This window comes from Biomphalaria glabrata, chromosome 10, assembly GCF_947242115.1.
Source record: "Biomphalaria glabrata chromosome 10, xgBioGlab47.1, whole genome shotgun sequence".
Classification (NCBI taxonomy): Eukaryota; Metazoa; Mollusca; class Gastropoda; family Planorbidae; genus Biomphalaria; species Biomphalaria glabrata.
This window is the reverse complement of record NC_074720.1, coordinates 26,595,888-26,620,032: the sequence shown is the minus strand read 5'-3', so window position 1 is coordinate 26,620,032 and position 24,145 is coordinate 26,595,888. Positions and strand designations below refer to the sequence as shown.

The window sequence follows — 24,145 nt, the reverse complement described above, 5'->3', positions numbered from 1 at the left end:
GGGGTCATGTTCTTTTGATACTTATGCCAGTTGTACTGTGCCTTTAATGAAATGGGAGATCCAAAGAAACCAAAAGTAGACTCTATAGTAGAAACTTCCAGGAAAACTGGACAGATCTTTTTTTTTTTTTGTGGAACTTGATAATAAGCCAACATGTTTCATTTGTACAGAAAATGTGGCAACTGTTAATTTTCTGTCTGTTTTTAAAGGGGACACGACAATTCATTCACTGACATTTCGTTCACCGACAAATCGTTCACGACTTTTCGTTCACGCGACTATTTGTTCACCCGACATTTCATTCACCCGACAATTCGTTCACGCGACATATCGCTCACAGACTTTTCGCTCATAGACAACTTGTTCACTGACAGTTGGTTCACGACAAATCGTTCACGCAACTAATCGTTCACAGACAAATTGTTCACAGACAAATCGTTCACTGGTTATTTCCAAAAACAAAAAATTGCTAAAGATCAGGCCTAATCCGAAATTCTTTAATTTTTTGTTTGTTGTTAATATTTTGTTAATGAGGACAGTATGTGATAAAATATATACTTAAAAGAAAAATCTTACAAGCAAGCTGAAACATTTAAATGGGCCCTCACTTTACTATAGGTAACATTTTTACTTTCAACATGTAGGCCTTCTTTTACACTCATGTCTGTCATGTAGTCTTGTTCGCCCTACCCATATTTACTTATCTTCTTAATAGCGGTCCAGATTGTTTAATTAACATACCCATTTTATTGACATCTTATTAACAAAAACAAATATACGCACAGACACACTAGTATTTATTCCACAATCCTGTCAGTGTTTTTATGAGAGATAATTTAAATTTTTAACAATGGTACTAGATTTGGTACAATATATATGGTTTCACTGTTCAACTCTGAACGTCACATACTAGATACAGATCTAAGGTTAATACTTATCAATTAAGACATCTAAGAAAAAAAAAACTAATTACATATACAGCACTAGGAAATATTTTGGTTCCCTATCAAAAAATTATAATTTATCGCAATACAACAAAATAAAATTGTTTCAATAAATTTGTTATTGAGGTCCAAGCAATCAAATTAGTCTACCAATGGGTGGTCACATATAGAAATAAGTTAACTAAAATAAAAATAAAATAAAACTCCTTTTAAAATTGATGGAAAGTACTATACTAGTGTCTAGTAGATATTTTCAATGTTAACAGATTGAACATGTGTATAGGCAATGTCCAATAAAGTTTTATGACTTCCAGAGGAGCCAGTCTGACTAGCACTCCACTAGGTGTTAACTAGAGTATCCAGATGAATGGGTAGATTCCAGTTAGATGAAAAAAAAGAGGGGGGTGTAAAGGTATATTAAAGGTGAAAGTAAAAATGTTACATATTGTAAAGTGAGGGCCGGTTTACATTTTTCAGCTAGCTTGTAAGATCTCTTTTATTCTTTTAAGTATTATTTTTATCACATACTGTCCTCATTAACAAAATATTAACAACAACGAAATTAAAGAAACTCGGATTAGACCTGATCTCTAGAAATTTTTTGTTTTTGGAAATAATAGCTACAATAGTTTGAATGTAAATAAATTAAACATGCGATGAGAATATATAATATTAACAATATGTTACTATCCAGTGAACGATTTGTCTGTGGCCCACAGGCGGAATTAGGTTTGGCATCACTGAGAATGATTCACTTTGCCCATTTTCAGTCTGTTATAATGCTATGATTGAACTTAGAACAACTTTTTAAAATCAAAATGTGAAATTTGGTTTACAATGTAAGGTAAAATGCATGTTCTTGTAATGAAAAAAAAATGTCATAAATACATTTTGGATTATGAAAATAAAACATGAAATCTCAGCAGCCATGGACAAAATTATATTTTGACATACAATTAAATAAAAAAAGAACTGTCACATGAATAACAAGCTGGAGCTAGAGAAAAAAGTTGCTTAAAATGTTGTTACATCGACTGCTTTAATCACAACAGGGAGAAAAAAATATTTCACAAATGAACTTCTTTTCAAGCATGAATGTTGGGAGAGTATTCACCAACAGATTTTTTAAATTTCAAATGAACAGAAAGCATTCTGCTGGACACAAGTCTCCTGAGACTCACTCATACTTTCAAAATAAGCTTAGAAAATTGGTGGTTAACTTGTTTAGTGTTTTATCTTGATTGTGCTACATATTTCAAATAGCTTTGTCTAGATCTTTACTACATCTCTGCTGAGGACTTTATGTCTTTTATCTTCAGAACTCAAACATATTTAGATTTGCTAGCGGTGGTCTGTCTCAAACATATTTAGATTTGCTAGTGGTGGTCTGTCTCAAACATATTTAGTTCTGCTAGCGGTGGTCTGTCTCAAACATATTTAGTTCTGCTAGTGGTGGTCTGTCTCAAACATATTTAGATCTGCTAGCGGTGGTCTATCTCAAACATATTTAGATCTGCTAGCGGTGGTCTGTCTCAAACATATTTAGTTCTGCTAGTGGTGGTCTGTCTCAAACATATTTAGATCTGCTAGCGGTGGTCTGTCTCAAACATATTTAGTTCTGCTAGTGGTGGTCTGTCTCAAACATATTTATGTCTGATAGCGGTGGTCTGTCTCAAACATATTTAGTTCTGCTAGCGGTGGTCTGTCTCAAACATTTTGTGCCTATAAAAATATACTTTATATCTGTGCCAATCTTCTTCAATGTGTATGTAAAGTTTATGAAAGATAAAATGTAAAAATAAAAAATGTCTCCCACTTCTCCAGGGAACGTCCAGCTCTTATACCAGTAGATGTGAAAGGTATTGATGACACATCCAATTTTGATGATTTCCCAGAAATAGACTTGAAACTGCGTAAGTTTTTTTTTTTTTAGGATTAAATTGCAATAAAAGTTCACTCTATTATATTAATAGGCGTGAGGCTTATAAATTGTCTTTCACGATAAAATAAAAAATGTCAAAAGACTAAATTAAATTTTAATGTTGTCTACTAAATGAAAAAGAACTTAGATTCAGCAGTGCTATAAATTGCACAAAAATGATACCTTTTTAAAAACACAGCTTATTATTACTTGAGTATCTAGTGCGTGTCTGGTCAAAACATTTTGAACTAAACAAAAACATTTTTTAGGGCTTGGGTTAGATCTAAGAGTCATTATGACATGAAAACCACAAAGCAACAGTGTTTGACACTGGAGTTACTGTATGATATGCATATTTATGTAGACATTTGACATTTGTATGTGTTTATAGTCTAGGTCCTCCAACTGTGCGTTTTGAGTGTTTAAGATTCACAAGCCCATCTTTTGTTTTGTTGATTTTCAGATGTTTTCTTTAATTGACAAAATCTAAGAATCGCTTCAAATTTCTTGGTCAACTTTGATTACCTACCTAATACATACATTATCTGTGGTTTAAGGACATTTCAATTCAATTTCATTTCATTTCAATGAGTTATTTAAAATCATCAAAGTTAGATTAGACTAAATGTATTGAACAACAATCCAAGCCAAAGTTAGACTAGACTAAATGTATTGAACAACAATCCAAGCCAAAGTTAGACTAAGACTAAATGTATTGAACAACAATCCAAGCCAAAGTTAGACTAGACTAAATGTATTGAACAACAATCCAAGCCAAAGTTAGACTAAGACTAAATGTATTGAACAACAATCCAAGCCAAAGTTAGACTAGACTAAATGTATTGAACAACAATCCAAGCCAAAGTTAGACTAGACTAAATGTATTGAACAACAATCCAAGCCAAAGTTAGACTAAGACTAAATGTATTGAACAACAATCCAATCCAAAGTTAGACTAGACTAAATGTATTGAACAACAATCCTAGCCAAAGTTAGACTAAGACTAAATGTATTGAACAACAATCCAAGCCAAAGTTAGACTAAGACTAAATGTATTGAACAACAATCCAAGCCAAAGTTAGACTAAGACTAAATGTATTGAACAACAATCCAAGCCAAAGTTAGACTAAGACTAAATGTATTGAACAACAATCCAATCCAAAGTTAGACTAGACTAAATGTATTGAACAACAATCCTAGCCAAAGTTAGACTAAGACTAAATGTATTGAACAACAATCCAAGCCAAAGTTAGACTAGACTAAATGTATTGAACAACAATCCAAGCCAAAGTTAGACTAGACTAAATGTATTGAACAACAATCCAATCCAAAGTTAGACTAGACTAAATGTATTGAACAACAATCCAAGCCAAAGTTAGACTAGACTAAATGTATTGAACAACAATCCAATCCAAAGTTAGACTAGACTAAATGTATTGAACAACAATCCAAGCCAAAGTTAGACTAAGACTAAATGTATTGAACAACAATCCAATCCAAAGTTAGACTAAGACTAAATGTATTGAACAACAATCCAAGCCAAAGTTAGACTAAGACTAAATGTATTGAACAACAATCCAAGCCAAAGTTAGACTAAGACTAAATGTATTGAACAACAATCCAATCCAAAGTTAGACTAAGACTAAATGTATTGAACAACAATCCAAGCCAAAGTTAGACTAGACTAAATGTATTGAACAACAATCCAAGCCAAAGTTAGACTAAGACTAAATGTATTGAACAACAATCCAAGCCAAAGTTAGACTAAGACTAAATGTATTGAACAACAATCCTAGCCAAAGTTAGACTAGACTAAATGTATTGAACAACAATCCAATCCAAAGTTAGACTAAGACTAAATGTATTGAACAACAATCCAAGCCAAAGTTAGACTAAGACTAAATGTATTGAACAACAATCCAATCCAAAGTTAGACTAGACTAAATGTATTGAACAACAATCCAAGCCAAAGTTAGACTAAGACTAAATGTATTGAACAACAATCCAATCCAAAGTTAGACTAAGACTAAATGTATTGAACAACAATCCAATCCAAAGTTAGACTAGACTAAATGTATTGAACAACAATCCTAGCCAAAGTTAGACTAGACTAAATGTATTGAACAACAATCCAATCCAAAGTTAGACTAGACTAAATGTATTGAACAACAATCCAAGCCAAAGTTAGACTAAGACTAAATGTATTGAACAACAATTCAAGCCAAAGTTAGACTAGACTAAATGTATTGAAAACAACAATCCAATCCAAAGTTAGACTAGACTAAATGTATTGAACAACAATCCAAGCCAAAGTTAGACTAAGACTAAATGTATTGAACAACAATCCAATCCAAAGTTAGACTAAGACTAAATGTATTGAACAACAATCCAAGCCAAAGTTAGACTAAGACTAAATGTATTGAACAACAATCCAAGCCAAAGTTAGACTAAGACTAAATGTATTGAACAACAATCCAATCCAAAGTTAGACTAAGACTAAATGTATTGAAAACAACAATCCAATCCAAAGTTAGACTAGACTAAATGTATTGAACAACAATCCAAGCCAAAGTTAGACTAGACTAAATGTATTGAACAACAATCCAATCCAAAGTTAGACTAGACTAAATGTATTGAACAACAATCCAAGCCAAAGTTAGACTAGACTAAATGTATTGAACAACAATCCAAGCCAAAGTTAGACTAAGACTAAATGTATTGAACAACAATCCAAGCCAAAGTTAGACTAGACTAAATGTATTGAACAACAATCCAAGCCAAAGTTAGACTAAGACTAAATGTATTGAACAACAATCCAATCCAAAGTTAGACTAAGACTAAATGTATTGAACAACAATCCAAGCCAAAGTTAGACTAAGACTAAATGTATTGAACAACAATCCAAGCCAAAGTTAGACTAAGACTAAATGTATTGAACAACAATCCAATCCAAAGTTAGACTAAGACTAAATGTATTGAAAACAACAATCCAATCCAAAGTTAGACTAGACTAAATGTATTGAACAACAATCCAAGCCAAAGTTAGACTAGACTAAATGTATTGAACAACAATCCAATCCAAAGTTAGACTAGACTAAATGTATTGAACAACAATCCAAGCCAAAGTTAGACTAGACTAAATGTATTGAACAACAATCCAAGCCAAAGTTAGACTAAGACTAAATGTATTGAACAACAATCCAAGCCAAAGTTAGACTAAGACTAAATGTATTGAACAACAATCCAAGCCAAAGTTAGACTAAGACTAAATGTATTGAACAACAATCCAATCCAAAGTTAGACTAAGACTAAATGTATTGAAAACAACAATCCTAGCCAAAGTTAGACTAAGACTAAATGTATTGAAAACAACAATCCTAGCCAAAGTTAGACTAAGACTAAATGTATTGAAAACAACAATCCAAGCCAAAGTTAGACTAAGACTAAATGTATTGAAAACAACAATCCTAGCCAAAGTTAGACTAAGACTAAATGTATTGAAAACAACAATCCAAGCCAAAGTTAGACTAAGACTAAATGTATTGAAAACAACAATCCAAGCCAAAGTTAGACTAAGACTAAATGTATTGAAAACAACAATCCTAGCCAAAGTTAGACTAGACTAAATGTATTGAACATCAATCCAAGCCTTGATTGTACTTTTGTTTTCTCGTCTCCAGCCACTTCACAGCACAATGAAGAAGAGTTTAAAGATCCCAAATACAAAGACTGGGTTTTCATCAACTACACATTCAAACGATTTGAGGGCCTTACACAACGGGGACCTAGGATGCATAAAAGCTGAAAGTTGTCTTAGCTGGTGTTTTTCTCTGAGTACTATTTGTCTATTTTTTTTTTTTTTTTGGCTGTCAGAACACTCTCCACCATCAGTAGTATGTTTTGTTTGTATAGTCTACAAAAACAACAAACAAGTGTTAGTGTATTAGTACTAACGGAGAAAGTCTTGGCAATGTGGGCAAAGATGACTCTCCAGTTAGAAAAGCTGTTCAGCAGTCAAAAGATCTACCATCCAAGAGGTTTTTGCTGTGTCTAGAAAGCTGTTTGGACTTCCAGACATTCTTTTTTAATGTCAGTTATCATTGAGGGTGTGACACATTGGAATGTTTGATCTAGTGACATGGGAGGAACTGATGTTTTTCTCTGCTTGATGGCCAATATATTACCTAGGTAGAGGTATGAATAGTTTTTGGACATACATTACTATGTTGTACAAAGGACACAAGATTTCTATAGATTTGTTTTATAGAGCTCTCTGTAGTCCAAGCTTTCTCTATTTGATTTGTTCTATACACTTGTCATTAACAGAGCTGTTTCTCTTCTAGAGCTTCTCATTTCTAGTTGTTCCATTCAACTTTTAGTTGCAGTGAAAGCAAAAGGAACTTTTTGTCTTGACTCATGCTATTGGTTAGTGTAAATATTCAATTTAGTGTAAAACAAAACACTTTCTTTATGAGGAGGGATTTCTTGTGACAGCTGAACTTGAAAAAGTCAGCTCACCTGCTATATTGGACTATTTCATTATCTGAAAGTAAAAAGGTCATCCAATATCTTGCTTTCTTAAACTATATCATGATTAAAGGTTGCACTATGCATTGGCAAAATCTATGTATCAACATCAGCATAGTGTAAGTTCTGTTCAGTCACATTTGTTGAGATACAGTATCTTAATTTGCTATCAGTGTTTTCACATCAAACCATTGCTTTGCTTCTTGTCCACTGGGAAGTGTGTGCTTTCATTACAGATCTCCAATGTCTTATTTCTTGTATGGGAATGATTGTCAGTTTCTTCTTTATTTGGACTTGTTCATCTTCAATTGTACAGTATTGGTGTTCTTGAGTTCCTTAGAAAGATCTTTTTTTTTTTCAATATAAAGATTGAGCAAAGAGATTTTCATCTAATAATAAATAATGGGGTATTGGGTATCATTTTATTTTAAAAAACAACAACTAAGAAACTTGACTCAACTGGTATAAATACAGAAAATTTCTTTTGAAATATCTTTTTATGTTTAAAAAAAAACAAACAAGGTTAGGAAATGTCAATGTCTAGGAATGCATCATCCATCATTGTCTAATCAGGCATTAGGGAGTGTCTATTGTTGTAAATAAATGATGTTCATGACTCACAGCTCTGTGATACCAACATCCTTCATTTTAGTTGACTATTTGTTTCATTGTGAGAAGTGAACTATGCACTTCTTCATGTTTAGTACTGTCATAGAGAGATGTTTTTGTTTTAGCTGAAACCACATGATCTGCTTGTGTGCCCTAGCCAAGCCTAACATGGTATCCTAGGAAGGAATCATGAAACATCCCCAATGAAGGCCACTGTATAGACTTGTTGTTTCTTGAAAGGCCTTTGTGTCATCTTTTTCAAGCCTTTGTATTTCAGTGACCTCTGTGATCCAGAATTTGTATCCCAACATTCCATATTTTTTCTGACTCTGAACATAGTATGGCCTTGACCTGAAGGGAAGTAAGCATAAACAAAATGTCAGACAACAAAATCAGGTGTACTCAGCTATGCAGATCCTTGTTTTGTACAAGATCAGACTTGTCAAGTCTGACACAATGATGTAACTTGTCCTGGTGAATATTATGACTTGTCTCTATCTGACATAAGCTTGAAATAGTTCTTCTGGAACAAAAACTTAAAATTATAAGAGTATTATTTTTTTTTAGAAATTTTGTTACAAAGTCACAAATTTTCCTTTTTGTAGGGTGAACTATTTAACATGAAAAATTGACATTCTACTGTACAACATTTAGTGGTCAGTGCTCATGTCAAGAAATCCTTGTCTAATGTAAACTTGTATCTGATAACTTTATTTGTATGTGACATTGAACATCTGACTACATTGCCCCATGGCAGGGGGCATTACAACCTTTTTTTTTTATTGCTTGTAAAAAAAAACATTTTTTTTACACTATGAATTAAAAATGAATTCTGTTTGCTAGTAGCTGTTTTAGATTTTGTTGATATTTCACTTTGAAACGTGTCTTTCAATGAGAAACAATTTGGTCTAGTAGTGTTGAGTAATGAAAATCAAATCTCATCATGGACACTTAATGGTATAGACAGTTCATACGAGGCACGACATGGCCTAAATTGTGCCGAGGTGCCTCAAATCAACAAACAAACAAACAGTTCATACACAAATGTTCAATATCCATCCTGATTTGAACAAAGTTTATGGGATAGTTTGAGTTCAGTGTATTACAAGCAAAATGTAAAATGTTTTTTTCTTATTATACTTGGCATAAGCTTCTTACAATAAACTAGATTGTTCTGATATTAGAGACAAGTTAAAGATACAGCCCAACCTAAAGTTAAAGATACAGCCCAACCTAAAGATTGAATTAGTTACATATTAAAAAAAAAAGTATTAAGTACATAGTGTGGTTGGGTTTGAAGTCTCAACTTTACTTTACATTAAGGCTTGACTTGATTCACTTATCTATTGTAATCAGATTTATATGAAAAACATTTCATTTTGTTTTTGTGCTTAACTAAACATTCAGTTAGAGATGCATCCAAGGAAACCCAGCTCTAGTGTTGTGAACCTATGTGATGTGTCTCTGTTCATGTAGCAGACATTTGTTGGCATCTCTCTATCTAGGTGTGACTGGTCATTTATTGCCTGGTTCTGCATATCATTAAATTATTTGTTATTCAAATGACCTCTTGTTTTGGCATTCAATTGTTTTGTCCAGTGAATGTGTTAGTGAACTGCAATGACCTTGAATAGAGCCAGGATGTATTGACATTGAAAAACTCCTGCCATTTAAGACTGCAACACATTATATGGTCAAAGAAATGAATTCCTGCATGTTTAGGGTCTGTAGGGATCATTACATATCTAGCAGCACTTAATAGTCTGCTGATCAAAAGTTTTTGTTCTCTACCAAACTTGAACAGTTGGATAGGTCAGTTTTCAGCATATTAGTTTACAATCCAAATACCAGGCATTAGTCACTGCATATAGACGTTTAATCACGGCTGGCCATATGAAGCCCATTAGGTGTCACAATCCTAGCGCAGTGAGACAGCTCAAAACATGAAATAGCGCTAAACAAAAACAAGTGGTAAAATATTTCTCATAGCACACATTTACCATAATTAGTCTAGATATATTGTACATTTAATATGTCTGATCCAAACTCATTGATACAATTTTATTTTTTTAATTTGAACGTTTTTATTAAGTGACAACGAAAGGATGAGGGAACATCATTTTTATCGCCCCTATCAACATGCATACCGTAAAGGTTAAATTTGAAGGGGAGAGAGCGATTATATCTTCTACACTCCCTGGTCTGAATATTGTTATAAACCTGGTGGTGGCACAAATGGGGGTAGTGGTATGTATGTAGTCAGCCGACGCTAGACGAGCGGTCAACCGTGACGAGTTACGACGGTCAGCCGAGTCGAGTGTCAACAGGACAGTTCGGGAAGGATCGCCGTCGTGAACAGAGCTCAGGAGCGTCACGAGAGTTGTAGTCATCTGACCACCTAGAAACGTCGAGCGGCGTTCTGTCCGGTTCGAGAAGGCCAGTAGGGACCCTATACAAGAGCGGAGGTGACGCAGTCAAGACGGTTCAGAGCCCGGTTCACTACAGTCCGGTCGACTACAGTTCAGCGGTGTGGTTCTGTACGGAGCATTACGACGGTTCAGTGCGGAGTACTGTCAAGTACAGTTGAGACGACTGGCGTCTTGATCTTGGTCTGCGATCGAGTCCGACACAACGAGCCTAGTGTGTGAAGTCAGTCCTGAACTGTTGAACCCAGTGCAAGCCCGGAACGAGACGGAGAGGCCAGTGCAAGAGTTGATACGGCGGAACGGTGTTATCGGAGAGATATTTGTACAGTGTACGTGTTGCCAATTGTACAGTATTGGCTGTTATTTATTCAACTATTAAAGTGTTACGTTACTTTGGAGCCCTGAGTTGTCAAGTTCTTTAAGTTGGTGGTGTAAGGTGCAGTTTGCAGAGAGCCTGGATAGTGAGATTCGTAACAATATGTATCTATCATCATGGAGGTGGGGGCTGTTGATTGGAAACATTTAGGCCTACTACTATATAGGCCTACTTTCAAAAATTGACTTTACATTTACTAAGGATTTATAAGTTTTGTTTTGAAACACAAATTTGAAGGTTAATTTTACTATATCAAGAAATCAATGGTCTCAATGGACCTTCTTTTGTAGTTTCATGTGTAAAAAAACTACCTGCGCAAAGTGTGTTTCTTAAAAGTTTATCTAGATCTAAATCCTTTCGATCTTTTCTCATGTCAACATTGTAAACAAAGCCTAGATCCATAAATACTATAGCTTTAATAGAGGGTCTTAAATTTATTTTAGGGCTACAATACATACACTACGGCTAGGGGGTAGCCAGGCCCCCCCCCCCGAAATGAAATCCCCCCGGGGGGGGGGGGGGAGACGGGCTTTAGTGACTTGATTTTTTGCTTTGATTTTGTTTATTTTATGTGAGATTTTAATACTAAACCATCACTTGCCCCAGCGCAGCCAAAAGGGTTTTGAGTTTAAAACCCCTACCAGGGGGTTTTGAGTTTAAAAACGCCTACCGTGGGGAGGGGGTTGAGTTTAAAAACCCCTACCAGGGTTTTTTTTTAGTTCAATCCCCCTCTTCTATAAAACAAAACAAAAATGCAAGTGACAATCCCCAAATTCCAATAGCACAATTAAGGAAGATTTTGATTTAAAACCCACTCCAAAATTTACGATAAACCCCCTCTTCAATATAAAAAAAAAAAACAAATTATGCACTCAAAATGTTATGAGCGTAGCTAAATGGGTTTTGACTCAGTTTTAAGTTTAAACTCCCCTCCAGTGGAGTTTGAAGCTAAAACATACATCTTCAATTTAAAAAAAAAAAAAAATTACACACTCTACAATCTATGAGCGTAGAAAAGGGTTTTTGAGTTTAAACCCACCGCCAGCGGGCTGGAAGATAAAAAATACTTCAATGTTTAAAAAAAAGCAAATTACGGACTCAAAATGCTATGAGCGTTTCCAAAAGGGGTTTTGAGTTTAAACCCCCCTTCAGAAGGGTTTGATGCTAAAATATACCTCTTCAATATAAAAAAAGCAAATTACACTAAAATTATTTTAGCTTAGCCAAGCCAATTGGGGGTTTTGAGTTTAAACTCCTCTCCTTCAGATGGTTTTGAGTTTAAAATCCCCCCTACAGAACGTTTTGAGGTGGAAAACCTCTATCTTCAATATTATTCTAAAGCAAACTACAGTTACCAAATTCTATGATCTTAGCTAAATGGGGTTTTGAAAAAAAAAAAATGAAGTCCTGAGATTTTTTAGTTTAAAACTCCCAACAGATGATTTTGACTATAAAACTTCCCTTTTCGATATAAAATCTAAAGCAAACTACAGTCACCTAATTCCAAGAGCGTATTCAAGAGAAGTTACACATTTCTACCAGTGGCGGGGCTTCATTAATAAAGTGCAGTGAATAATCATCTGTCGAAATTGAAAAACACTAAATGTGGCTCAACAAAGATGGCTAAGACATATTTTAGGAGTCAATTATAGAGATCGGGTCTAAATTAAGGAAATTTCATGCCGAACTGGGAGTCGACCCCTTAGTAAGATTGTGACAGCGTCGCAAGAGGTTTGGGGGACATGTTCTCCGACAAAATGAATTACGCATAATAAGAGTTACGATGACATCCTAGTACACACTTTCATGGAGGACCTCAGAGCAGGTGAGAAGAGGCTTCAGACATTACCAGTGACAGATTTTTGTGGAAACAGCTTGACGGCAAATGCGCCGAACGATGCCGGAGTGAGTCAACAATTTTTCCACTAACTACAGGAAGAGCAATACACGGGCACAATAAACGTGTTCCGAAAGAATGAAGGGTCAGAATGTAATAAAGATTATGTACACACACACACACATACATAATACAAATATTTTTTCGCGGAGGGGGGGGGGGGAGAAAAAAATTCCCCCTAAACCCCCCCCCCCCCTCGAAAAAAAATCCTGGCTACGCCCATGCACTACGGTCTAAATTAGTACCCACGGAACATTTCTGCCAAGTTTTATCAAGATTGGTCAAACGGTTTTGATTTCTATTCGTTACATATACATATATATACATATACATACATAGATACATATACATACATAGATATGCATTACTTCAGGAACAAAAGTCAGATTATTTGCAGACGATTGCATAATATATAGAACAATAAAAACAACACAAGACACAGATATTTTACAAAGAGAATTAGATGAATTACAGAAATGGGAATCAAATTGGAGCATGTCTTTCCACCCAGAAAAATGTCAGTTGTTAAGAGTAACAAAAAAACTAAAACAAATTAATTCCACTTATCTTATTCATGGCAAACCAGTAACACAGACTAAAAACGCAAAATACCTAGGTGTTATAATAAATGAAAAACTGTCATGGAATCCACATATTGATGAAACTACAAAAAAATCAAACAAAGCATTAGGATTTATTAAAAGAAATTTCTATAAATCAAATAAGAACATAAAACTAAAATGTTATTTAACCTTGGTTAGGCCAATAATAGAATATGCATCCTCTGTTTGGGACCCCTCAACTCAAGAAAACATTAAGAAACTAGAACAGACACAAAATAGAGCAGTGCGATTCATAACAAACGAATATTCACATTTGACTAGAGTAACACCTTTAGTAAAATCACTAAATTTAGAAAGCCTTCAGGACAGAAGGCTCAAAAGTAAAGTAGCAATAATACATAAAACACTGAACCATAATCTTCAAATACAAAAACAAAATTTAATAAAATACTCTGAAAGACACAAAGATAAAGGCACATTCCTCGTCCCATATGCTAGGACAAATTTGTACAAATACTCCTTCTTCCCTAGTGCTATTAGAGCATGGAATGGGTTGCCTGAGCTAGCCAGGAAAACCAGTGACTTGGCAGAATTTAAGTCATTGGTTAATATGCATGACTAAATGCATGACGCGTAGGACGTAATCATCTTCTTTTTTGAAGTAACGTCTGTATTATATAAGATAAGATAAGATAAGATACATATACATACATAGATACATATAGGCCTACATACATAGATACATATAGGCCTACATACATAGATACATATACATACATAGATACATATACATACATAGATACATATACATACATAGATACATATACATACATAGATACATATACATACATAGATACATATACATACATAGATACATATACATACGCCTTACTTGCTACTTTATGAAATGACCCCCCCCCCCCCGGGCAGGGGTGTCGGAATTTAGTGACTTGATTTTTTGCTTGATTTTGTTTATTTTAGGTAAGATTTTAATACTAAACCATCACTTGTCCCATCAGTTAAATCCCCATCTTCTATAAAACAATGAAAAAAAAAAAATGCAAACGACAATCCCCGAATTCCAAGACATTGCCAGTGACAGATTTTTGTGCAAACAGCTTGCCGCCAAATATGCCGAAGGGCGCAGGAGGGTCTAAGTCAGTAAGAATAGCAGATTAGGTTTTTGAAATAAACATTTTAATTGCAGGATAATGCACTGTAGATACCTCAGAATATGCATTGTGTTGGCTTACAATACCGGAAATAGTGCTTGGCGGCGGTGCTCCCAGCGCTCCCCCAGACCGGCGCCTTCGACACGGAGGTCACGCCCAGACCCCCTTGATGGCAAGGACGGGGAGTCTATAATTTTTCCACTTACTCCAGGAAGAACCTATTCTAGGGTACAATAAACGTCTTCCGAAAGAATGAAGGGTCAGAATGTAATAAAGATTAATTATGTACATACACACACACATTTTTTTCCCGCGGGGGGTGGGGGGTGGGAATTACCCCCCAACCCCCACCCCGAAAAAAAATCCTGGCCAATGATATATACAGTGCTTTTTTTGTTTAAAAAAAATAGGTGCCGGTACTGCGTGATGGTTCGCCTAACTTTTAACTGCTAATAAATTAATAATAAAAGTTAGAATACAAGAAAAGTAATAATTTTTTCCCCACATTGAAAAAGGTGCCGGTACGCATACTTACCGGTGCGTACCGTCACAAAAAAAGCACTGTATATATATAATAGCTGCCTGGTCGTGCGGTTTGCGCGCTGGACTGTCGTTTGGATTTATCAATGGTCCCGGGTTCAAACCCTGCCCGCTGCCATCCCTCGTCGTCCTGCGGGAGGTTTGCACTAGGAAGTAAACTATCTTCAACTCTGAAGGAACATCCGAAACATGTTATACAGACAATAAAGATGATTTTTATTATTATTAAAACAAACATCTATATTAAGTTTGAACCGTTTAACTTTAATCGCAGTCTCACTTTTTAAAAAATAAAGTAAAAGTCCAACTTCCGATTGAAAAAAAATCAAAACAAATGCACATGCATAAAGTTTGACACAATATCTTATAATTTAATCAAGATCTAGATTTAGATCTGTATGTCTCGGGTCTAGGGTAATCATGATTATCAGTGCCTTAATACTATTTTTCACGACAAACCTTGTGATTAGGATCGAAAACCTATACTATTATAATTATATTAGAATTAGTAATTAGATTTAGAAATAATTTAGATCTAGTGATCTAGTCTAATAAAAAAAAAAAAATATAATCCACCCAGAAAAATGTCAGTTATTAAAATTTAAGAGTAACAAAAAAAAACAAATAATCTAATTCCACTTTTATCTTATGTAAACCTCCAACACAGACTAAAAAAACAAAATGCCTAGGTGACTAGTAGTACTAGTTAGACTAGTAGGTGTTATAATAAATGAAAAACTAGTAAAACTGTCATGGAATCCCCACATCGTGACATTGATGAAGCTATCAAAAAGTCAAACAAAACATTAGGGCAGTAAATTAGGGTTTATGAAAAGAAATTTCTAAATCAAATAAGAACATAAAACTAAAATGTTATTTAACCTTGGTTAGGCCAATAATAGAAATATGCATCCTCTGTTTGGGACCCCTCAACTCAAGAAAACATTAAGAAACTCAAACTGGAACAGATACAAAATAGAGCAGTGAGATTCATAACAAACATTCAAATTTGACTTAAAAGTAAAGTAGCAATTATACATAAAACACTGAACTGTGACTGAACCATAGTCTTCAAATGCAAAAACAAAATTTAATAAAATACTCAGAAAGACAACAAAGATAAAGGCACATTCCTCGTTCCATATGCTAGGACAAATTTGTACAAATGCTCCTTCTTCCCTAGTGCCTAGTGCTATTAGAGCATGGAATGGGTTGCCTGAGAGAGCCAGGAAAACCAGTGACTTGGCAGAATTTAAGTCATTGGTTAATATGCATGACTGAATTACTGAATGCATGATGTAATCATCTTCTTTTTTGAAGTAGCATCCGATGTATTATATAAATAAAATTTAAGAAGAATCTAGATGAGTAGATCTAGATTAGGATTAGATGATCTAGAATCTTTCTAGATCTCTAGATTCTAGACTAGTCACTAGTCTATATAATAATTATATTCTAATATTAGAAATACTACTTACTTCTATACTAATACTATACTATCACCTGTCGTATCATGATCATATGAATCATGACATTCATGATCATACCATAAAAGGTGTACCAATACAATATATATATAGAGAGAGTCTAGTCTTATAGATCTGGATCAATATAATGTGAAATTAGTGGAATAGAAGGCATTTAGAGTTTAGTCAATAATGTATAAAATGTATTGATACAGCATTAATAACTATTGTGATTAAGACTTAATGAGTTTAATGACACTTGATAATAAAAATAACATTTCTAGAATCTAGATATCTAGATCAAGAATCTAAATCTAGAAAGATTCTAGATAATGATAAGTACATTTCTAAATCTAGTCACTCTATAATCTAGTATATATCTCTAGAGAATCTAGAGTTTCGAGACATACATGACTATGGAATGGATAGATCTATAAAGTAATTAGATCTATATCTAGACTAGACTTTAGGCTATTTAATCTAGATTCTAGTCTCTATATCCAGAATCTAGATCTAAATTCTATAATAAACCTATCTATATTATAAAACTAGAAAGTTAGATCTAATTTTATATCCATATAGACTCTAGACTGTATTAAATCAAATTAATTTAAGCATTTAGGAGGTAAACTTTTTTTTTTTTTTTTTGTGGCATTTTACGTCTTGAGAGTCGATCTTTTCCCTTTGCAACTTCTTGTGTGACTAAAGAGGCCAATCCTTGATACACAGCTGCGATCGCAGGTTGGGCATATATAATCACCAGGCGCCATTGCATTTTCACCCTTCTTTCTGCTTCTGTTGTGAATGACATCTGCAATCCGTAACCCTTCCTTTATGCTCTCTCTCCATGTGGATCTATCCAGTGCCATCTCTTCCCAGTTGCCAGTGTCGGTTTTGAAGAGCTTCATGTTGCATTTGCATACATCCGTATAATGTAAGAGTGGGCGACCAGCGGCTCTCCTTCCTTCTATTAGATCGCCATACAGGATGTCCTGTGGAAGTCGACCTACTGGCATTCTACAAACGTGGCCAAGCCAGTCAAGGCGTCTGCTGCTGATAACAGAGCGGATGTCCTGGCACCCTGCTCTTTGTAGCACTTCCTCATTGGTTATCTTATCTTGCCACCTTATTTTAAAGATCCGCCTTAGGCATAGGAGGTGGAAGACATTCAGCTTTTTTTCCTGCCATGAGTAGGTTGACCATGTTTCACTTCCGTACAGCAAGGTGCTCAACACTCAGGACAGCAAGGTGCTCAACACACAGGTCCGGTAGACTAGGGCTTTAGTACTGTTAGTCAGCAATATGTTGTCCCAGACTCTAGATCTAAATACTTTAGACTAATAGTCTTTTTTTTTATAACTAACTACACTATTTTAAATTTTGTTTGATATCGAACAAGGAAAAGAAATTGTACTTGACAGATATTAGTTAATGAACTAATTAGTTATTTTTTTAAAATTGATTCTTGTTTTGTTAGGTAAAAGTTCTAATAATTATGCAAAATTTCAGATAGATCCAAGAGTGGGTGTGGGAGAAATAAGGTGTGTACATATTTTTACCAGACAGACAGAGTGAGTTGATATAAGCTTTGTAAAAATCTTTCTTATAGCACAGATTTATTATTGTTAATTTAGATCTATTATAAATTACAAACATGACTGATCCAAACTAATTGATACAATTTTTAGATAGTATTTTTTTGTTTTTTTAGTTGCTTTTGAACAAATAGAAATAATTTGTAAGCACAAGGACACCTAGGTAATATGATAATCGTCAGAAAAATCTAGATGTAATTCTAGTGTACTATCTATTAATAGAATGATAGATTATAACTAAATGAGATAAAAACATTACATCCTACTGTTTAACAATACCATGTTTTATGCTTTTCACTCTAGACAACTGATGGCCACATTTCATAAAACATTAAGGAAGCACATTTTCCTTCACCCAGCTGATTTGAAAAGAAAGTATCATGCAGTGAAGTCAACTCTTCTCAGAGACAAACAGAAATATTCAGACAGGTAAACAATGTCTTCGTGTTTGATATGCTGTTGTCACAATTATATATCAACATTGACTTAATGATTATTAGATGTTAGTCCTGATTCCTGAATAATACAAAAAAAAAATACTTGTCTCTAGCAGTTATCTTAAGATTTTCAGTTAAATAGCCAAACATTATACAAATGGTCATAATTAGCCCACAAATCAAAAGCAAAATTTTGTAATATGACATACAGTCATTCAATCTTTGACCATATAATATCCTTTAACTTCAACTGTAGATGGTCTTGTCTGTAGAATTCTTTCTGTCTAGAAATTTGATTCAACTGCTCAATTTTAATATAATATAAAGTAAAATGTTGAAATCCTTGAGTGTATTCTGTTTTAAATAACTACTTTTTATAACATGTTTAGATTGGAAGGTGCTTTGCTAGATGTGGACAACTTGAAAATTGTGGGTGACCGTCATCTTATAGTGGAGGGCTATCATAGTATGGAGGTCATAGCAGACTTTCACGTTTTTAGTCCTAGGCCTGGTCAAGTGCTTGAAGGTGTCATAAATAAGGTAACTTTGATTGTCTGTTGTAGAGATCTTGTTTTGAAATAAAAGCCTAATATCTATTCTTGTCTTCTGTAGTAGAAGGTTTTAAGACTAAGACTGCTTTATTGATCCTTACGGAAATTTGTTGTGATTACAAGGACTCGTTTCTCATATAAAGACAACACAACAGGAATTCTCTCTCTTCATTTGGTTTGGAAGTGTAAAAGCTTTTTTCTATTTCTGTTAAGCCCTTTCTTGTCTCTGCTACTGACTGTCAAAACTGTTTCTCTTGTAAATATTTTGATTGATATTCAGTTTGGCTCCACTACTTCTTTGTTCACTGGTAGGCATTGCTACAACCAAGTGATCCTATACTGATGAATGCAAACCCTTTGTTTTCAGTGCAGTAAAAGTCACATTGGATGTCTTGTGTTGAATACATTTAATGCTGCATTGACCCAACCTCCATCTAGTGACCTGATGCCTGCCCTAGGAAGTAGTTGTAGTTTCTGTGTAACAGAAGTTGTAGTGGATGGGGAACTCTTGTTTATCAGAGGAAGTCTGAAAAGGTAAAATTGTTTGCATACATGTTTTCAAAGTATGGTCTGTATATCTGACAAGATGTGAAAAAGTGTTCAGAACCTCACTCAATGTACAAATCAAAACAATTTTTTTTTTCTTTATTCTTTTCATTTGTTTGGTTTTGGTAGGTAATAGATTCATATATATATTGAATAAGCTTGCTAGCTAAGCAGATATCATTGGGACATTCTTAACCTCTTAGACCTTACAGGATATGGAACAGATAAGGACAAAGATCTTGTAAAGTTGGGTTGAAAAAAAGAACTCGCCTAATTTAATAGCAGCTGCAAATCAAAATGAAGTAGAATAAGTTCTGTGTGTGTTGAATCTCAATCCTGCATCATAACAGACAACTAGGAATACTAAGACTTGTCTTGTAGTTCCAAGATCTAGTGTTGTATTGTAGTGCAGAAATGTTGTAGCAAGTAGCCTCTAAGAAAAGTCATATATTCTTTTTAGTGATATTGAAAATAACTCTAAATGTGATGTTGTTGATGGTAGAATAGATTTTTGTTTGTTTGTAAAATGTTTTACATGTTTCGGATGTTCCTTCAGAGTTGAAGATAATTACTTCCTAGTCCAAACCTCCCGCAGGACGGCGGGGGATGGGAGCGGGCAGGGTTTGAACCCTGGACCATCGATAAATCTGAACGACAGTCCAGTGCGCAGACCGCACGACCAGGCAGCCATCCTTTTTGTGTGCGTGCCTTGCTTGAAGCCAACCTCTTTCTTTTTCTGGTATTTTCAACCATGCCCATGGCTGCTCAAAGTCAAAAGTTGTTGGTATATGCCAAGGCTATTGAATTCAATAAAAACATGTGTGACATCTTATTAGCACGTATGATTTTTGGCCTCATTAAACAGAACTTTAATTCCAATACATAATTAACCTTGAGTTCGCGCAACAGGATATTTTATCAGTCCTTTAAGATTTAGTTTATTTTTTAATGCACCTAACCTTAATTTGTATATTTCAATTAGATTGATTTTATGACTGTTTAGTTGGTTCAATTGTTTTTCAAGTTGCATGTTGGTATTAGAAAAGAGAGGCCAAACACCTCATGCTTCTCAAGGCAAAGATTGGGCTCCAGTGCATAGAAAATGAGATTGTGCTCATCTAAAGAGGCGCTCAAATTTGATATTTACTTAGTGTGACTTTTGTGGTTCTAAAATAACAATTCACTTTCTGTAGTTTCTCTATCACTTGCTAACCAGTTTGAACACCAAGTCTATCACTTACTAACCAGTTTGAACAGTGCTTTTTTTTTTAAAAAAATAGGTGCCGGTACTCATTGATGGATTGCCTAACTTTTAACTACAAATAAATTACTAATAAATGTCAAAATACAAGAAAAGCAATAATTTTTTCCCCACATTGACGGTGCATACCATCACAAAAAAAAGCACTGAGTTTGAACACCAAGTCTAACACTAACCAGTTTGAACACCATTCTTTCTCTAGTGTCACTCCCAATGAAGATATCAAACCAGAGGTCAATCACTTCAAGGTAGAAGCAGATGAATATGAAGTTCCTGAGTCTAAGGTGGATCTGCTGACTAACGCTGACCACTCCAGGCTCCCCATGTTACCCCATCCTACAGTGGACACAACAGAACTGAGCAGCCCTAAAAAGTCCAAGCACAAAGTGATAGTGAAAGAAGAAATCTGTGAAGAAAGTTTGGAAAGTCCTTCAGGCCAGAAGAAAAGAAAATATCACAGCATGTCTCCAGAGTCACCCACACACAAGAAACGGGCCAAATTAAGTTTATCTTTCAATGCTGTTTAAATTTGTTTTCTTAATTTAATGCTATCCAAATGTTTTTTTATTTCATAAGTCCTTGGGATTAAACATTCAACAACTTGTTTACTGTATGTTTTATTTCAAAATGCCAATGACCTATGGCAGTGATGCCCAGCCTAATTCGACCTGCGGGCCATTTTAATTTCCAACTGTCGTGTTGCGGGCCACATGACCGAAAAGATAGAAAAAAGTAATGAAATGGAACTACAACTATTTTATTAGAAACACGTGGATCTAGCACTTACATTAATTAGTGAGATGCTTGAAGTTTATCTTCTTTTATACCCTTCGGAAAAATGGCTTCATTTCTCTACTTAAAATGTGAGCTACATTATATTTAGCTTAACCGTCTCTTTTTGGCAACTATATTCAATCCTATAATCTCTAGGCGTGGTTTAACAATATTTTATTGGCGACTCAATTCAAGAATGCTGCCACATTTGTTTGTTGTTGTTTTTTTTTAAAGAGCCATACTTTTCTTTACAAATCAAATACATTGGCTTATTATTATGTTCCACAACAAAGTAAAGGTCCGTTCACTTTTCCTGTTAGATTATACATCTAGTCCCATTTCATAAACACAATGTTAAAGGTCATGGTAGCAATCTATCAGAGAAAAAGTTAGGGCGCAAACGTATGTAAAAATAACTTTATCAACTCTTTGGAGAGGGGATTTTCTACACTTTGTGCCATCGTTTCGGCGGGTCGGATGGAACCACTTCGCGGGCCGGATCTGGCCCGTGGGATGTATTTAGGGCATCACTGACCTATGGTAATCATTAGTCATTGTAATATACTAAGTCAATTCATAACCTTAGAAACAAGGCTTTATTTCAATAAAACACGACTGATACACACAATAACACAGTACAGACTGGTCACGATTCACAGACTACGATAATGCGAACACGATTACAAATACTAGCACGATTACAAGCACGGGTAACACACAAGTTCATTTAACGATCACTCCATTCACCCCTCCTTCATTTCTTTCTGGGTCTTAGGTTATAGCCATGCGTATGAAGGGAAGGATCCGGAGGTATCTCTGGCGTAGACTTTTCTCCTTGCAAGTCGTAACTGTCCTGTACGGGACTCGAGTCAATATTGGCCTCTGGCATTGGGTGGCTCCCCTGTGAGTCACTGATGACTTCTGGCTGGTTGTACATCATTGGGGTGGGACTCTGTGAATTACTGATAGCTTCAGGCACGTAGCGACTCCCTGGTGAGAGATCCAAAGAGTCACCGACCTCTTGAGGCAGAATACCGTTCTCTGGTTCGAAATAGTCGTTCGTGGAACTTTCCTTCGGCGCCAGCTGCCTAAGCGACACTGTCTCCTCCCGGCCATTTGGAAATCGTATATGGGCGTACTGTGGGTTGCAGCTAATAAGTTCAACCTCTTGTACCAATGGGTCAAATTTTGAAGATCTTACAGGTGATTTTAGTAATACTTTGCCTGGGTTCTGTAGCCAAGTAGGCAAGGATGTTCCCGTTGGCGATCTTCTGTTGAATTTGAAGATCCGTTCGTGTGGAGTTTCATTAGTAGAAGTACACAGTAATGATCGAATGGAGTGAAGTGCCTGGGGCAACACAGATTCCCATTGTGATAGTTCCAACTTCCCTGAGTCCAATGCTAATAAAATAGCCTGCCACAATGTTTTATTCAGCTTTTCTATTTGACCATTTCCTTTTGCGTTATAGGGCGTTGTCCTGCTAGTGGCTATGCCCTTAGAATGTAGATATTCTGTAGTTTCTGTGGACATAAATGATGAGCCACGATCAGAGTGGATGTAACTGGGTGTTCCAAAGAGGAAAAATAACTGGTCGAAGCACTTTATTACTGTCTTAGATGTCATATCAGGACAGGGAAAAGCGAATGGAAACCGCGAATATTCGTCAATCATTGTTAACAAGTACTTGTTGCGAGTAGCTGATGGCAAAGGACCTTTAAAGTCAACACTTATTCTTTCAAACGGCTGTGTGGCCTTGATGAGCGTACCTGCAAATTCCTTATAGAATTGCGGTTTAATTCTATTGCAGGTTCTGCATTGTTGAATGGTCTGCCTGACCTCTTCAACCGAGAAGGGTAAGTTCTTTGACCTGACATAATGTAGAAGTCTAGTGACACCTGGATGACACAGGTAGTCATGGTACGTCTTCAGGCTACTTTGTTTCGTCATGGTTGCACAGTGCCCTCTAGACAAGGTGTCTGCTGCTGTGTTGGCGTTCCCAGGTCTATACTGTATATCAAACTTGAAGCTTGCCAGTTCCAATTTCCACCTTTGTATCTTATCGTTTTTAATTTTCTTGTCATGAGTGTCTTTAAATATGTATGAAATAGACCGCTGGTCCGTAATAAGGGTAAAATAATTGCCACACAAATAATGCTTCCATTTGCGTATAGCTTCAATTATTGCAGTTGCTTCTTTCTCTATGGCAGATTGATGCCTTTCACTAGGTGAAAGAGTTCTAGAGAAGAATGCAATAGGTCTTCCGTCCTGATTTAAAGTGGCAGCTACTGCGATGTCAGAAGCGTCAGTTTCCACAATTAGAGGATGGTCATACTTTATGGTGAAAATTGCTGCTTTCTGCAATTCTTCTTTCAAGTCTTCAAACGCTGTTTTTACTTTTGTAGGTACAGGAAAAATTTGATTTTTCATTATAGGATACAATTTGTCGGAGAAATTTTGTATCCAGTGAGCATAATATGCCAAAAGTCCTACAATCCTTTTCTGAGACTTCAGATCTTTTGGAGGTGGCAAATCTCGCAGA

At 35.3% G+C, this 24,145-nt stretch overlaps 2 protein-coding genes across 12 annotated transcripts in view; both read left to right on the top strand.

The window, feature by feature from the left end:
* LOC106069518 (serine/threonine-protein kinase 38-like) overlaps window positions 1–9,567 on the top strand; it is a 234,674-nt gene extending 225,107 nt beyond the window's left edge. For all 4 annotated transcript variants that reach the window (XM_056043625.1, XM_056043624.1, XM_056043621.1 and 1 more), the window contains 2 exons: window positions 2,769–2,857; window positions 6,546–9,567. In XM_056043625.1, the coding sequence (XP_055899600.1) occupies window positions 2,769–2,857; window positions 6,546–6,670 (214 nt within the window). In that variant the 3' untranslated portion in view covers window positions 6,671–9,567. The remainder of the gene's footprint in view (window positions 1–2,768; window positions 2,858–6,545) is intronic.
* Window positions 9,568–15,255: 5,688 nt separating this feature from the next.
* LOC106069519 (DNA-directed RNA polymerase I subunit RPA43-like) lies at window positions 15,256–21,435 on the top strand. 8 transcript variants are annotated; one of them, XM_056044592.1, is made up of 6 exons: window positions 15,299–15,389; window positions 17,951–18,012; window positions 18,340–18,465; window positions 18,863–19,013; window positions 19,392–19,558; window positions 21,034–21,435. In XM_056044592.1, the coding sequence occupies exons 3-6, from the start codon at window positions 18,347–18,349 to the stop codon at window positions 21,356–21,358; spliced, it is 762 nt and encodes a 253-aa protein (XP_055900567.1). In that variant the 5' UTR covers window positions 15,299–15,389; window positions 17,951–18,012; window positions 18,340–18,346; the 3' UTR covers window positions 21,359–21,435. The 8 variants fall into 8 exon arrangements, with proteins under 8 accessions (XP_055900566.1, XP_055900569.1, XP_055900567.1 ...); XM_056044593.1 differs by having other exon boundaries at window positions 15,300–15,389; window positions 17,951–17,982; XM_056044591.1 differs by lacking the exon at window positions 17,951–18,012 and having other exon boundaries at window positions 15,256–15,389.
* Window positions 21,436–24,145: the final 2,710 nt, after the last annotated feature.